Genomic DNA, 13,744 nt, shown 5'->3' on the forward strand with positions numbered 1-13,744 from the left:
TCGCGGCAATGGACAGAAAAGAAAAGCAGATCCATTTGGATTGCACGAAAGTGGGGTTTTTATCTCTATTGCCGTGTTATGGGTTTTGAATTGGTTGTAATGGTGTCTGCCATTCAAATTGGTCCATGTTTCTGGAGATGAAAGGAATTTGTGCCTTTGCAATGTCTTGGTGGGTTTTAAAATGAGTTCTTGCTTTGAAGTAGACCACACTTCCGGGTGACTTGTGTTTCCAGCTATGAATCGGAACACCAGTGACTACACTCAAGTTGGAAGGGTTGTCTTGATGGTCATGTTGGTACCTCCCTTCCCCCCCCTCAGGCACCCGCGAGTCATTCATGATCCATCGGCAATAATTCTGGCCGCAGGCACAGAGAACCCTATTAGATCAAGGTGACCTTGCTGCAGAACTCTTTATCAGATTGCGGACACTCAGAATCGAGAATGCAAATGCTGAAAAGAGGCTCTGGCTCTGGTAACCGAATTATCACATGATAGAAGCTAAAATGATTGAGAAACAGGCAATGGAATTCTGATATAACTATTGAGGAGTGCATTAATGGCTGGAGAAAATGGCAAGGACAGTGTGACAGATAGTACTATGAAAATGACTTAATAATTGTCCTTGCATTCCAAACATAAAACCATCACTGTATCTTTGTTGAATTTGTTTGTAGTTTGGTACAAGTTTTAATCCTGTCAACTGCTAGTGGTGTCTGTGAATACCTTAACACACTTTCATTTTTCACTTGCTTTGTTAATTTCAATTTGCAGTAATGATTGTAGTCTTGCATTTCATTCTAATGTTATAATAGTGCATTTTAATTTGCATCCTACTGGTGATTGCTTTTCATTGGTGAAAATGCTTGATTTCATCAAAGATATTGTCTCAGTAACTTTGGCTGTAGCTCAATTCACTAATCGCTTATGGTCTTGTAGTTTAACTGTTAAATGTTTTCTGCTTTCATTTCAACACTAGATGGTGGGCCTCCAAGTATAGACCATACTAGTGACCGTGGTCCCACAGACTATCATCATACCCCATCCATCCTGACTGAGCTGTCAGAGAATGATGATCTACTAGGTATAGTTGGTGTTTTCAGTTTATTTTGTCTTTCATCCTGCTCCCACTCAGTTTCTTGTGTTTGTTTTAAGGAGGTCATCCATTTGGTCATTTCCCCCCCCCCCCCCCCGCCGTAAAGACAGCATAACAGAGCATGGTAAGAGACGTTGAGCATCCCAGCTGTGTTAGGCTTTTTGCGCACTCTTCGGGAAGTGACGGGTAATGGATGACCACCACGCATTATCAACTCTTCTTTCCTCTCTTTTTCAACTCTCCTTTCCAATCTTCCCGCAGTGCTACATGTACCATTGACTTGTTCAATGATAACATGGATTTGCCACTGCTGCCTTTAATAGTTGTGTGTGGGGGAGTGGGAGATATGAAAAGCTTTTGGCGATGTTTTCTGCTGATTTTGCATTATTGGATGACTTGTACCATGTTATCAAAAACATGAGCAATTGTGTTCTTCTCACATCTTTCTCTTCAACCCACGTGTTATTGTATGTACTTTAGTAACCACGATTTACTGTGTCCAATGTCATAATAAGCTACCAGTTCTTCTTTTGCTTGAGACCATGTCCCAAAGGTAAGTTCTTTTACCCTTTTGATATTATGTAATTGAATTCATGAAATAATCTTATTCTCTTTGTTGATAATATTTCAAAATATGCTGATATTTACATTGTTCATGATGTTGTCAGATTCCACATAAGTCTGGCTCAATTTGCCCCTTTCCAGATCAGCGCCCCTGGTGGTGGAGTGGGACAAAAAAGCTGGCTTGCTGGATCAGCCTTTGATATTTCTGACATAAAGTGAACGTCAGCCTTGACAGATAAACCAGGAGCCGAGCTCTCTGACACAACGAATGGATGTTGGCAACATCAAACTCAAATCCTGACCCCTTAAGTCGGCCACTTTTTCTCTCCCCTCAAGAAGGCTCCAACACCAAAGGTCCTGATCTTAAAAGAGGTATAATTATGATTTTTTCCAGGGCGATGGTTTTTACGTCCTCATTTTGACCCTTGCAAAAGGGGAGGTGCCTACCAGCTTCCATCCATGACATGTATAGATCATTGATCGTATATTTCACTGGGGACCAATTCAATTAGTTTTGTCGCTGATCCATTGAATACTAATAACTCTGATAAATAATTACGATACATGCTCGTACATGTTCGAGAGGAAATCAGGAGGGTGGTCATGATTTATAACAAGGAACATAGTGATTTAGCTTATTCATGGCTATTGCTCTTGTATTATTAGGTCTGGTGATGAAATCTTTGCCAATCTCGGACAGATTTAAGGATCAGGTGTTTTCCGATCAGAATTTTCGACTGAAGTAAGCTAGTATAACTTAATGATCTGACGAAAACATTCCTGTATAAGTTATGCCATCGCCAATCAGTTTGGCCTACTGGGATATCAGACTGAACTATCAACTCTCAATAAGAATAACCATATACTGCATATCAGTATGGCTGTAATTGGTTTATCGATCATCACATTCTTATACATAATTTCATAAGAATGTCATAGTTATGAGAATCTGTGTTTGCTTGTCAATAGAATTAACATTGTTGTCTTATTAGTTATTTAATCTGTGTCTTATGACCAGAATGAATGATCTAATCACAATTCCTGCAGTTTGCACTAGGCATGTTTCACTATTTACTATGATCTATCTTCAAGCTTTAATACCTCATAAGCTTCCCTCAGTTATGTCAAAGTGAGGAACCTATTGGCCACCAGCCATCATCATACCCTCCATCGGATGACCATTAAGGATGCTTTCCATATGGTCACACAACAGACCTACTCTATTCTGTTCCCTCTGGCCTCTCATTATGCCCAGGTAAACCTTGGTAAGGTCATACAATCTTTACATGTAAACCTACTTACCCAAGTAAGACGTGTTTCAGCTGCTTACTATGACCCTCACCCTCCCTTCATCTGTTTAGCAAAGACTGCAGTCTGACCATCAGGCAGCCATTAGCCATCATTTGATCCTCCATTAGATGCCTCATATGATGTGAAGGATGTATGCTCATAGTCATCTCTGCCTCACAGATGTCCAATCTAGGCAGTTTACTGGCTCAAACAAATTGAACCAGCATCCCCAATGTAGTTACAAAGACCTACAATAGAGAGAGCTGTCGGAGTAAAGCAATGGAAACATTTGAGGGCCTGGGTTTGATTCCTGGTTATTCCGGGTAAACCTGTCTGATGTCTGATGTAGAGGGCAACTCTCTTCAGCTGCCTAGTTTTCCTCTGAGGATGCAAGTTTTCCTACTATTCCTCCCTCATACTATGAATGCCATAGCTATTAAATACAGGAATACCACTCCCTAGACTGCGCTGTTCGCTGGAACAGTCCAGCATTTCTTTTCATGCAATCACGGAGCTGATCTATCGATGGATGTCACCTGGGAAATGTTGGAGAAATCCAATCCAAACGCTTGGCAGAAAAGCTGATTTCTTTCGGAAGAGTGCTAGTCAGTGAGACAAGCTGTGGTGTCTAGAATGATGGCATTCGTTAGCAAAGACTTGCTCAACATCTCAGAAGTCTTGCGGGTTCATGGGGATCAACTTGTCGCAAGCAGTGCTTCTTGTTGGTGTCACGTTTCGACCATATCAGTGGAGATAATCAAACCGATGTAACCTTAACCAGAAAGTGTGGAGTGTACTTTGCTGTTCTCAGTCACTGCACGGAGACTAGATGGAGTGATTGCTCCATCGGCACACGTCTGTGATGCAAGTAGATGTGTTGCCTCGCTCTCAGTCCAGGCATTTAGGAGGTGACACAATGTCAGTTTGTACTCTATCGGGGTGCATTATCTAAGTGATCATGTCAGCGTTGCATATTGCTTAATCATCAATCGGTGCGTGATTTGCGTGAGTGATCTGCTAGAGATTTGAATCAGAGAGGTTCATTCATGTGACAACTTTCATTCATGAGTGAAAGGATTAGTGATCGGTTAGACTAAAGGATCCTAAGTGATAACATTGGGGACATCTGTAAGCCGCTAGAGGGATGAGGCCGCAAGTACAATTACGATTGACAATGAAGGATTTCTACATATTGGATCAGCGCAAATGTCAATTTTATACAACAAGGTGTTCCTAGGATTGCATGAGTGGTTGTGATGAACTTGTGATCAATTGCATTTGCTACTTGTATGAGTTTCGTTGATTGGTGTGTGAAGTCGTACATCAGACGCAGAGGTGTGTGAAATTGTTTATAAAAGGAAGACGTAGAAGTTGCATTGTGATCAATGATACAAAAGGAGAGGATGGATTCATCGGCCTCACACCTTAGAGATTCTAGATCCTCTTTCATTCACCTTCATTGGAATTTCGTGCCATTTTATAGTGGGATGAACCAACCATGTAATATCTGTTAAAAGATGAAACTATTCTCAGAGTTGAATGCAGCCTCATCGGATGACATAACGCCATCTGCTCTACCTGCCAAATCAGCTTCTCCATCCTGTATTCATATATATTTATGGATTGCATACATCCAGGGAATAGATGATTGAGGATATTGAGCTGACGATACTCGGCTCCACCGAGAATTTCCTGGATTATGGCAGTATTCCGCAACCGCCATCGCCCAGCAAATGTCAGTGGATCAAGCAACGTAATGATGAACTTCACTTGGCCTCAGGTAATGCATGTATCTTGTATCAGATCAATTAGATTGGCACGCCCTTTAAAAGTGACAGTACCTTTTCTTCCTCTAGGGTGCCAGAGCAGGAAAAACGTACTTGTCTTTTACCTTCACCATTGATTTCTGCAAGACCCAGTCTCAAACCATCAATCTTGCTCTCCAATATCCTCTTGAAAGTCAACATATCTAATGCTTAATTGCATAGCATTTATTAAGTGTACCTAGTCATAATCTCGTCTGACTACCGACCATTCAAGTGGTTCTGACTGATAATATGCCCTGATCATGCCATCATTCAGGCTCACAATGAGATTTCCCCATTCCAGCCCGTCGTCTTCTCAAACTGCATGATTTGATTGTTGGTATTTTTCTGGGGCGCTTTGGTGGTGCGATCGATGGTGAATGTCTGAATCAATCAGGACCAATCAATTTGCTTGGCGGTTGCAGTCTCTTCGCAAGCGTGGGATGACCAAGTTTATTAGCGCGTCCCGCATAGTTTTTTTACCCAATACAACTTCTTGTCGCATACTGTCAAGCCTGAATGAGACCAAGGCTGACTATGAATGTCCCTATCAGTTGACAGTTATAGATAATAGCAATCAGGAGCAGTTCATATGGTGTCCGAAAGATTTCATCCTTCTCGGGGGCAGGGTGGCACCATTATGATCTAGGACAAGTCCACACTATCCAAAAACCTGGTTTGGGTTGAGTGCCAGTGGCAAAAGCGTCTTCCAATGATTCAGCTGCTAACTGATCCGATATTAACATCTTGTTGGTCTAGGAAGCAGAGTGATCCCTTTGTACTGGTCAGAGGGTGCAATCTCTTCAAACCCGGCTTGTGGGCTCCACTCAACTTGTCAATACACCTCAGGTGGACAGGAATAGTCAATGTGGTACTTCATCTCCGAGAGGAGAGGATTTATCAATTCATAATGGTGGCTTTTAAGGTCCTAAGAAATACATGGATTCTTCAAATGTCATATGAATTGAGTTGTGATCAATTAAGTTGCTAATTAGTGCTGTAACCCAACCCTAATCAGCCTCTTTCGATCTTGGTTTATATACTGTTAATTACCTGCCAGATCAGGATGTATCATGTTCCAATACATTTGTATGTGTTCTGTGCTTTTCTGCTGTAACAGTTGTAGAATTTTCTGTTTTGGACAGTTTTTGATTCTGGCCGAACTTCTGATAGATACGGCCTGCAGCTATTGATCCATAAATCACGTAGATGTCCCCTTTATGTATATTCAGATGTCTGCGATCATTAACTTGTCTGTTATGGGCAGCATTATTCTCCTCTGGTTTGATTAGCTTCATGAGATGACGTCAATCAAGGCAGTTGGAGGTCAGATTTCACAAGGCGGAGCTGCTCATTTGTATGATTGTGTCCTTGAAAGAGCAATTAGATCTATTAATATTGATCTAACACGGCTTAAGATGGTGTTGGATGACAAACCAGGGGGCCTGTTGTGGAGATAGTCCTTGGCCAATGTCGGACAACACTGGGTTGGAGGAGCCCATTGACCCTGGAACCTCCCTCTGGCTCTTGAGTTGTGTCCTTGATGAGGTGGATTGTTGGAATCAAAGGCTCATATTCTGATCACATTCTGCTTTGCATGTTTTCGTTTATTGAAGGTGATGTGTGCTTAATCAGGCAGATAATGTATCCACCCTCTTCTGGTCTGTGATATGGTTTACAATCTGATACCAGTTCTCTTAAAAAATTCAAATATTCAGTAGCTCATGGCGAATCTTGTTTTCCATGTTCAATCGAATTGTATTTCCATATTCAATCAAGTTTTGTTTCATTCCTGACCTCACCATGTTGGATTCCCTTTCGCAGTCAAAAAAACAAAAAAATCTTTTTTGTCGTTTAGCAAGCCCAGTGCACCCAAATTTGGTCATTTAGCAAGCCCGCCGCACCCAAATTCGTCGAAACCGAATATAGCACTATCTGGTCTTCCCTTGAGAATAGGTCCATTCAGTTCATTTCATCCTCCCCTAAATCTTCTCTGCTCACAACTTTTCCTGTCCTGATTGTCACTTGGCTGGTAGTGATTGTGTGAATAATATTCTCATTTCTCGTTGAGGACATACCATTATCTCTAGGATGGTGTGTACTCAGCTTTAGGAATCATTAATTCTTACCTGCTATGAGCCTAACGAGAATGCATGGCGATTCCAAGAGTCTGAAAACAGGGGGAGGGAATGTTGTGAGGTAAGTAGCATTCTATCCCAGTTTACCCTTGAATAATGATGTCATTCTGATCTAGTGCATCACACTACTTGCTTTGCAACCTCCAGCTGAATTGCCGCTGATTGCGGATTGTTTGAAATGCACATCGCCTGAGGTATTGAATTCCACCTGTTCCAGATCCCAGCGGGGTTGAATCCCTGCCTGCCGTGCATGCCATACCTTCAGCCTCCTGCCAGGACATGTTAGTCTCCACACACGGCAGTCACTTTGTCATAAAAAGGAAACGCAGCATCGATCATAGTCAGGACGGGAGTGGTTGTCACAGCCAACCCATGAATCATGTATAAGTCCCATCAGTTTTGTATTGGTATTATGCTGAATGCCCGCCACAATATTGTTGGTCTTGTCCTTGGAGCAAGCAATGGACAAGTTGATATCTATACTAAGGTGTCATTACTAGAAATGTGCAAGGTAATTATCTGAGCACATATCGCTCTCGTTCTCTTTTGACTACCAAGGAGAGATGTCATGCCATGGTGTCGTCACTCTAGGGATCCAAGCAAACATGTGGGTGCAGTCCCATTGAAGGAAATAGGTTGAGTTGTAACCAGAATCTTTCTGCTTACCTGAACCTGAACATGAAGGACACCAGGAGGAGAGGCCTATGGGACATTCTTTATCCTTTTCTGATTCAATTACCTCCTAGTTTGAGCAACACACACTTCACCTCCAACAACCACCTGTATATTGGTCTTGCGAATCAAGAAACATATTTGAGCTTGCCTACTGACTAGTGATGTCCTTCAATAGAGTTGTAGCCTATCGATGCGCTGGACGGTATGGCCACAAACTCATACAGACGAGGTAAGCAGACTTCCGGCATGTTGGAGGTGCACGCCCACAGAATACAAAACAGTCTGTCCAGATTAACAATGATAAATCAGACACTATCAACTCATATTAACCCTTCTAGTTCTGGTCACAGTGTCGGTGCACTGTTCTAAAAGCGACGGAAAAGTGCGATATTGCCAGCAGTGAGTTCTCATTATGAAAACGTGTTGCAGCTTTGCAGGTTTGTTCTTGTAAAAGCAGCTTGTCACTTCGCTCCCCACAGTCCATTGTTGGGAAATGGTCACAAGGATATCATTCAAAATATCAAAGATATTCTGTACAGTTTGGCGACAAAGTTGACCACTTCTACTACAGAGACTGTTCTCCCCTTAGTCAGCCTCCTCATCGCTGTAGGCGCTCCCATGTTACCAATCGGAACCTAATTTGGCTAATGACGACGCACAGTTGTATGTTTTGCCACCGTCACTGCCTGCGGTGTATATCTTTCTTCCCCTCGCCGGAACTGGAAGACTCCCCATATCAAAGACAACAAACATGTAGTGGAGCTGCATTAAACTTATTACAAGCTCATTATATTTTTTCACGGCTTTGGTAAGGCAAACTTCACAGAAAATTATGCCAATTGGTGTGTGTATTGTACGTGTGCTGTGAAATTGATGCTTTGACATTTTTTTGATATGCATCTCGTGTGGCTTGTTCAATGATGCATTTTTCTGTTGATATTTAGAAAGGAATTTGGCTAACACATAACCTAATTAGCTTGTTTTCTTCTGTAACATTTCCAGTCCAGCATTCGGCAACAGAAATCATGATTCAGATCTGATGGATTCCTGCTCATGTCATTGTATTCGTCCGAGCCCCAAACTCACAAGAAGATTGTTTTCCACATCACGTCTGAAAAAGAATTTGGCGTCTCTGTTGCGAGGTGACACTCGAAAAATCTTCCCATTTCCTTTTAAATGGTTACACCGTATGGGATTTGTTTGAAGTTAGATCGGGCTGTGATGATCTTTGTAAACATGCCAAGGGATGGTTGGCTGCAAAGATTAATCACATAATGATTAGAAAGAAATTGCTTCATTGATCAAATGCATTAGACTCGGGTTTCAGCTGTTTGCCGCATGTCGGTGCTCTTTTGAAAAAGTGATCTGAGGATATTATTCTGTGTGGTTGAATGAGCAGATGTGGGTTTTCAACAGTGTTTTGTATTTGGTGAGCAAGTCAACCACTTAATGATAATATCTCCTCTCCTTAGGTAGTAAGGAATCAAAATGTTCTGTTCTTCAGAGCTCTGCTTGAAAGGATTTTGTAAAGATAGATTATCTCTGCAATAAAGCTACAGTTATTCAGCCATTTCTACATGACCAGATACTGACCTCACTTGGTATCACATCAAATGAATATCGGCATCTTCCCTTTTCCCTGACAGCATCTTGCTCCTTGGCTGTGGATCGCCTTGGGGCCAACAATCAGTAATACTTACCCTCAGGCTAGCATTACTTAGGTTTCAGCTCTCGGAAGTCTTCTGTTGCCTATGAAATGATGGCAACATGAATATATTCATTTCCCTCATTGCACCATGTCCCTGTTGGATGAAAAAGAATCAGTTCTTTTCTCATGGAGAGTGCAGCAGATGAATACTTGATGCCTTTCTTTCCCAAGAACATGAAAAGTACATCAGTCTAATCCACTTGACATGATCAGCCCGTTCCCCAGATAGCATCTGCTTGGTAACCTGTTGCCCTTCCTGTCAAGACAAAAGTGATTGTTGAGGTTTCACCCCAGATCATTATTCATGATGTTGGAGTCAAGCTTACACCATGTTCTCCCCTACAGCCTCTCCCATGCCTCTTGGCAAATCTGTTGCTTCAATTTGGCCAACCAGGCCCTGGAGGTAGTTCCAATGACCCGTCCCATGCCACCCTCTTGTTGGAGCCATTTGCCTGTGAGGACATGATGTTTTTCGAAAAAGCAGTTGATAGTCTGTGTCGTTCTGACTTGCATGTGTTCTTCGTCAACGACTGTTGGCAGGTAATTGTCAGGAAGGGAGGTGGCTACGGCTGACATCATGGTGACATGGCTAACTTTACCTATTGAATGATGATGATGATCTAATTTGCTGGAAGGGACACCTTAAAGCATGGCTTTAAGCAACTCCTCTCTATGGTAGAGAAACAGCCACTGCTCTCTCAGCCATAAATGAGACATTCAAGCAGACTGGAGTGCATACTTCATCCAAAAAGCTACATAAAAAGTTGAAAGGAGATGTTGAAGGCAGCCTGATATGCTACTGCTCTCATTTCCGTGTTGACTCGACCACCTTCCATGTAAATTGAATGTTCGCTTGGCTATAAAGAAACATGATGGTGATTACAGAGCTCGGTACTGAGAAGCCTTGCATATGGCTCTTTTGGCTGCACAATATGATCATGAAATATGGCCGACTTGTTGAGCTTCACGTGTTGGAGGGGTGTTCATGACACATATTTCCTGCTCTTAATTTTCTGATTGCAGCGGTATTTTGGTTGGTGCTGGGTTCTTATCAATCCTTCGATTTCGCAGAAGCAATTGACATCTTGGTAGGAAAATGGTGCAGCATGTCTTCATCTTAAAATCACTGAGGTGGCGAGCATGTTCCCTTGAACATGTTCTGCAGGACATAACATGAAGCAGAACATCATGTGTTGTGACGAGAGTGGAAATCTCGTGTCTCTATGATCCACGACTCTGGCGGAGCTGATCAGCCGCGAAATTGGCCAGATTGGTCTCAGCCTCTTATTTGCGCACAGATATATTTATTGCATAGACGGGAATCTAATCAGACGGCTTATTGGATGTAAAAAGTGAGGAACATCAGCCATGTTAGCATAGTATTAGTACGATGTGTTGAGACTTATCGTCAGCATCTTTTTATCCTCGAGCTTCCTTCGTGTTCGTGTTGCCAGTTTTTGTTGGCGGATAATCTGCCTTGCGTTTCACGCGCAAGTAAAAAGAGATGCTCATATCTAAGCTGTCATTTTCTTGCTCTCCCTCCGTTACCGCCCGAGGGAATTGCCATAATTAGTGTTAAAATTTCATTAAGTACTGTAGGATTCTCCAATTTGTGAAGACTCGGTGTCAGTTTTTCATGACCTTGTTAAGATCTTGCCCGGGGTTCCCACAGGATGTGAGAGTTTGAGATCTTGTCATACTTTCTTACAGACATACCTTTGATGGACTTGATTCAGCCGAAGGCCTCATTTGCGCCGGGTTCAGATTGAAGCCCTCAACCATTATCATCACCTCCAGCATGGAGATGTCAGTAAGGATTTTGAATATTCTTCAAGGTTTCTATGGAAACAGGTTATTTTAAGAATGTGGTGAGGTAAAGGAAGTGACCGAGAAAATGAAATCACTGCAGCTGGGACCAGGAATGTGTTTTTTCATCATCGCTCATACATGGCTTATGTCTTATTTCCTCTCATTTCTCGAGGCACATCATCAGGAAATTGTTAATTACATTCCTTCATATTAGTTGATGTTGAATACAGTTGCGTGAAGCCCTTGGGTTCAATCAATATTCATCAGTTTTTATCCCATTGCTGCAAAGGTGCATCAATTCCAAGAAGAAAAATTTGCGTTCTCTTGTGGGAGATTGCTGTCTATTCAGTATCATCATGGTCCGTTCATCAGATGAAGCCCGACACACCTCAAAAGTACATTCGTACTGGAAACAGACTGACTTTAAACTGATTGCCTGTTGGTCCCAGTATTGTGATAGGCAACTCACGCGCTTCAAAGTGCCGGATTCCTTCTGGTTCCACATTTCCCTCCACCATATGAATCACCCAAATGTTGTCTGTCTGCATAAAGAGCCAATAATGAAGCAAATCAGAGCGCCGTCGTTCATAGACAGAGTGTAGGGTGATGATTCCATCAGCCTGATACAAATCTCAACCACTTTGAAAGCCGCGTCTAGCCAATAACGTCACATTTGATTGATCTGCAGGCAAAGCTTTATTGACCAAATGGTAGAAATTGTGTTAATAGGCTCGAATAGCGACTAGTTCATTTGGAAGAGATTGTTGTGACTGCTCTAAAAAAACAGTATGCAATAACTGTTGGTAGCCAATAGGAGGTCAAATATACGTCTTAAGTTGATGTTTGGTATCTCCATATGAAAGCTGTGGTTGGGCTTGGCTAGGTCCACAAGGGTCCAGAACAAAAACCATCTCAGTTCAGTCTGAGTCTTATGGTCATTGTAGAAGCATCTGTTTTACTCATTGTATTTGACAATGATAACATAGCTTGCTGAATTTCAGCACCTTAATAGTCTTGTTTCACCTTCAGACAAAAAAACAAGTTAGAAAAGTCAAATCTGATATGTTTCTGCCAAATTTGATCACTGCCAAGCTCTTTTCTAACAGATTGTCCTCTCAAGTTGTCACTTCTGTTTTGAATTTGAATGATGAGAGATATAGAAATCAGTCTGTAAGTGTCGGCTCGATGATTCATCTTGACAAGATGTTGTTAAACATGGTCGACTTGTCAGAATCTATCAAGTAGTTTACTCAAGGTGAAGTGTACTTAAAAAGTGTCTACCTGAGGAGAAAGAAAACGTCCATTTCTTGAGGACTGTCTAGCTCCATGCTGCCATCTGGTGAAGCAAGGATATCTTGGGCAGTGTGGCAAGTTACTCGGTTTGTTTTCTATTTCAGTGCGGAGCTTCAAAGGTTGAGTGTCGGGTACTGTGCTTAATCTAGTCATTTCAGCAATCCAGAATTGAAATATGTGCTCATTGTAAACGATGTCAAAATGACAGGCAGCGAAGCCTTCAGAAACTTGTATCATAATGTGCTCTACTTGTCTTTGCAGATGATGGTGATGAAGTCACACTCATGTACTCCAAACATGAGGTAATTATCACATTTATGTAGAGTTTTTGATGATTGGTCAATAAACCTAATCAGTCTTGCATCTGAGATGAGAAAAGGCACTTATTGTGTCAGTTAGTGACAGGTCTGTGAACTTGTCTTGATATAGGGGGATGCAGGCAGGAGCTAGGGGGTCAGATGTAAGTAATGATGATGATACTACATTTATGACTCAATCACTTCCAGAAAATTCCCATGAAAGACTTCTCTGCTGAGATTCGAGCATCGATGGATGTTGAGAACTTCTTGAACCAAGCTATCCTGATGCTGGATCATTACGGCTGCAGTCTTCACGACATCATCGAAACTATGCTGACCAGACTGCTGACCAATGAAGATGGCAGCCATAATGAGGGTCTGATCGAGGAGGCCAAGGAACATATCTTCACTCATGACAAAGGTGGGTTGGTGTGTCTAGGGTGGGAGGGGGGAATCACTGTCTGGCGCGATTGCAGACAAACCTCGTTGGCAGCCAAGACAAGCTGAGACCACTCATTGAAGAAGCACAGGATCAGGAGCAAAATCATCACTGACATGACTCAGGGGCCTACTTATAAAGGGAAATTCAATGATATGCATGCCTTTACGATACCACACAATGTATGTTTTCATGTCAATAAACCAATTCCTACTACATACCAATAGAGCCTATACCAGTTGGAGAGGAGAAGGAGAAAACTAGGACTAGGACTCGTACTCTGAGCTACACTGAGACACTCATTGAGGAGGCCAAGGAACACATCTTCACTCATGACAAAGGTATATTACAATCAGGTCTCCTGCCTTTGTCTCGTCTGTCATGCGTGATACTGGAATTGTTATCACAATAATATTGTGTCTCTTCCTTACTTTTTAGCTGCGAAAGTCCAAGCTTAAACCTCTGATCAACCACACGACCACAGCAAGCCAACTGTTCCTACTTTTGGCCATCTTTCCCATATCAATCCAAAATCCCCACCTACATGTCATAGTGGACGCCTCTCTTTAGCACTTTCTATCAGGGACAGCAACTTTGGTGCCAAATGGGTCGATTCCATACAATGGACCTC

The 13,744-nt window shown here is 42.2% G+C and overlaps 1 protein-coding gene across 4 annotated transcripts in view; it reads left to right on the forward strand.

The window, feature by feature from the left end:
* The window catches only part of LOC135485877 (solute carrier family 4 member 11-like), a 48,826-nt gene that overhangs the window by 24,337 nt on the left and 10,745 nt on the right, over positions 1–13,744 (forward strand). Inside the window, exons 4-6 of one of the 4 annotated variants that reach the window (XM_064768214.1) lie at positions 977–1,081; positions 12,637–12,677; positions 12,882–13,095. In XM_064768214.1, the coding sequence (XP_064624284.1) occupies positions 977–1,081; positions 12,637–12,677; positions 12,882–13,095 (360 nt within the window). Of the gene's footprint in view, positions 1–976; positions 1,082–4,420; positions 4,728–12,636; positions 12,678–12,881; positions 13,096–13,744 lie in introns of those variants that run through there. The other 3 variants (XM_064768216.1, XM_064768215.1, XM_064768217.1) reach the window with 3 other exon arrangements.

Source organism: Lineus longissimus, chromosome 4 (genome assembly GCF_910592395.1).
Source record: "Lineus longissimus chromosome 4, tnLinLong1.2, whole genome shotgun sequence".
In the NCBI taxonomy this organism is placed as follows: domain Eukaryota; kingdom Metazoa; phylum Nemertea; class Pilidiophora; order Heteronemertea; family Lineidae; genus Lineus; species Lineus longissimus.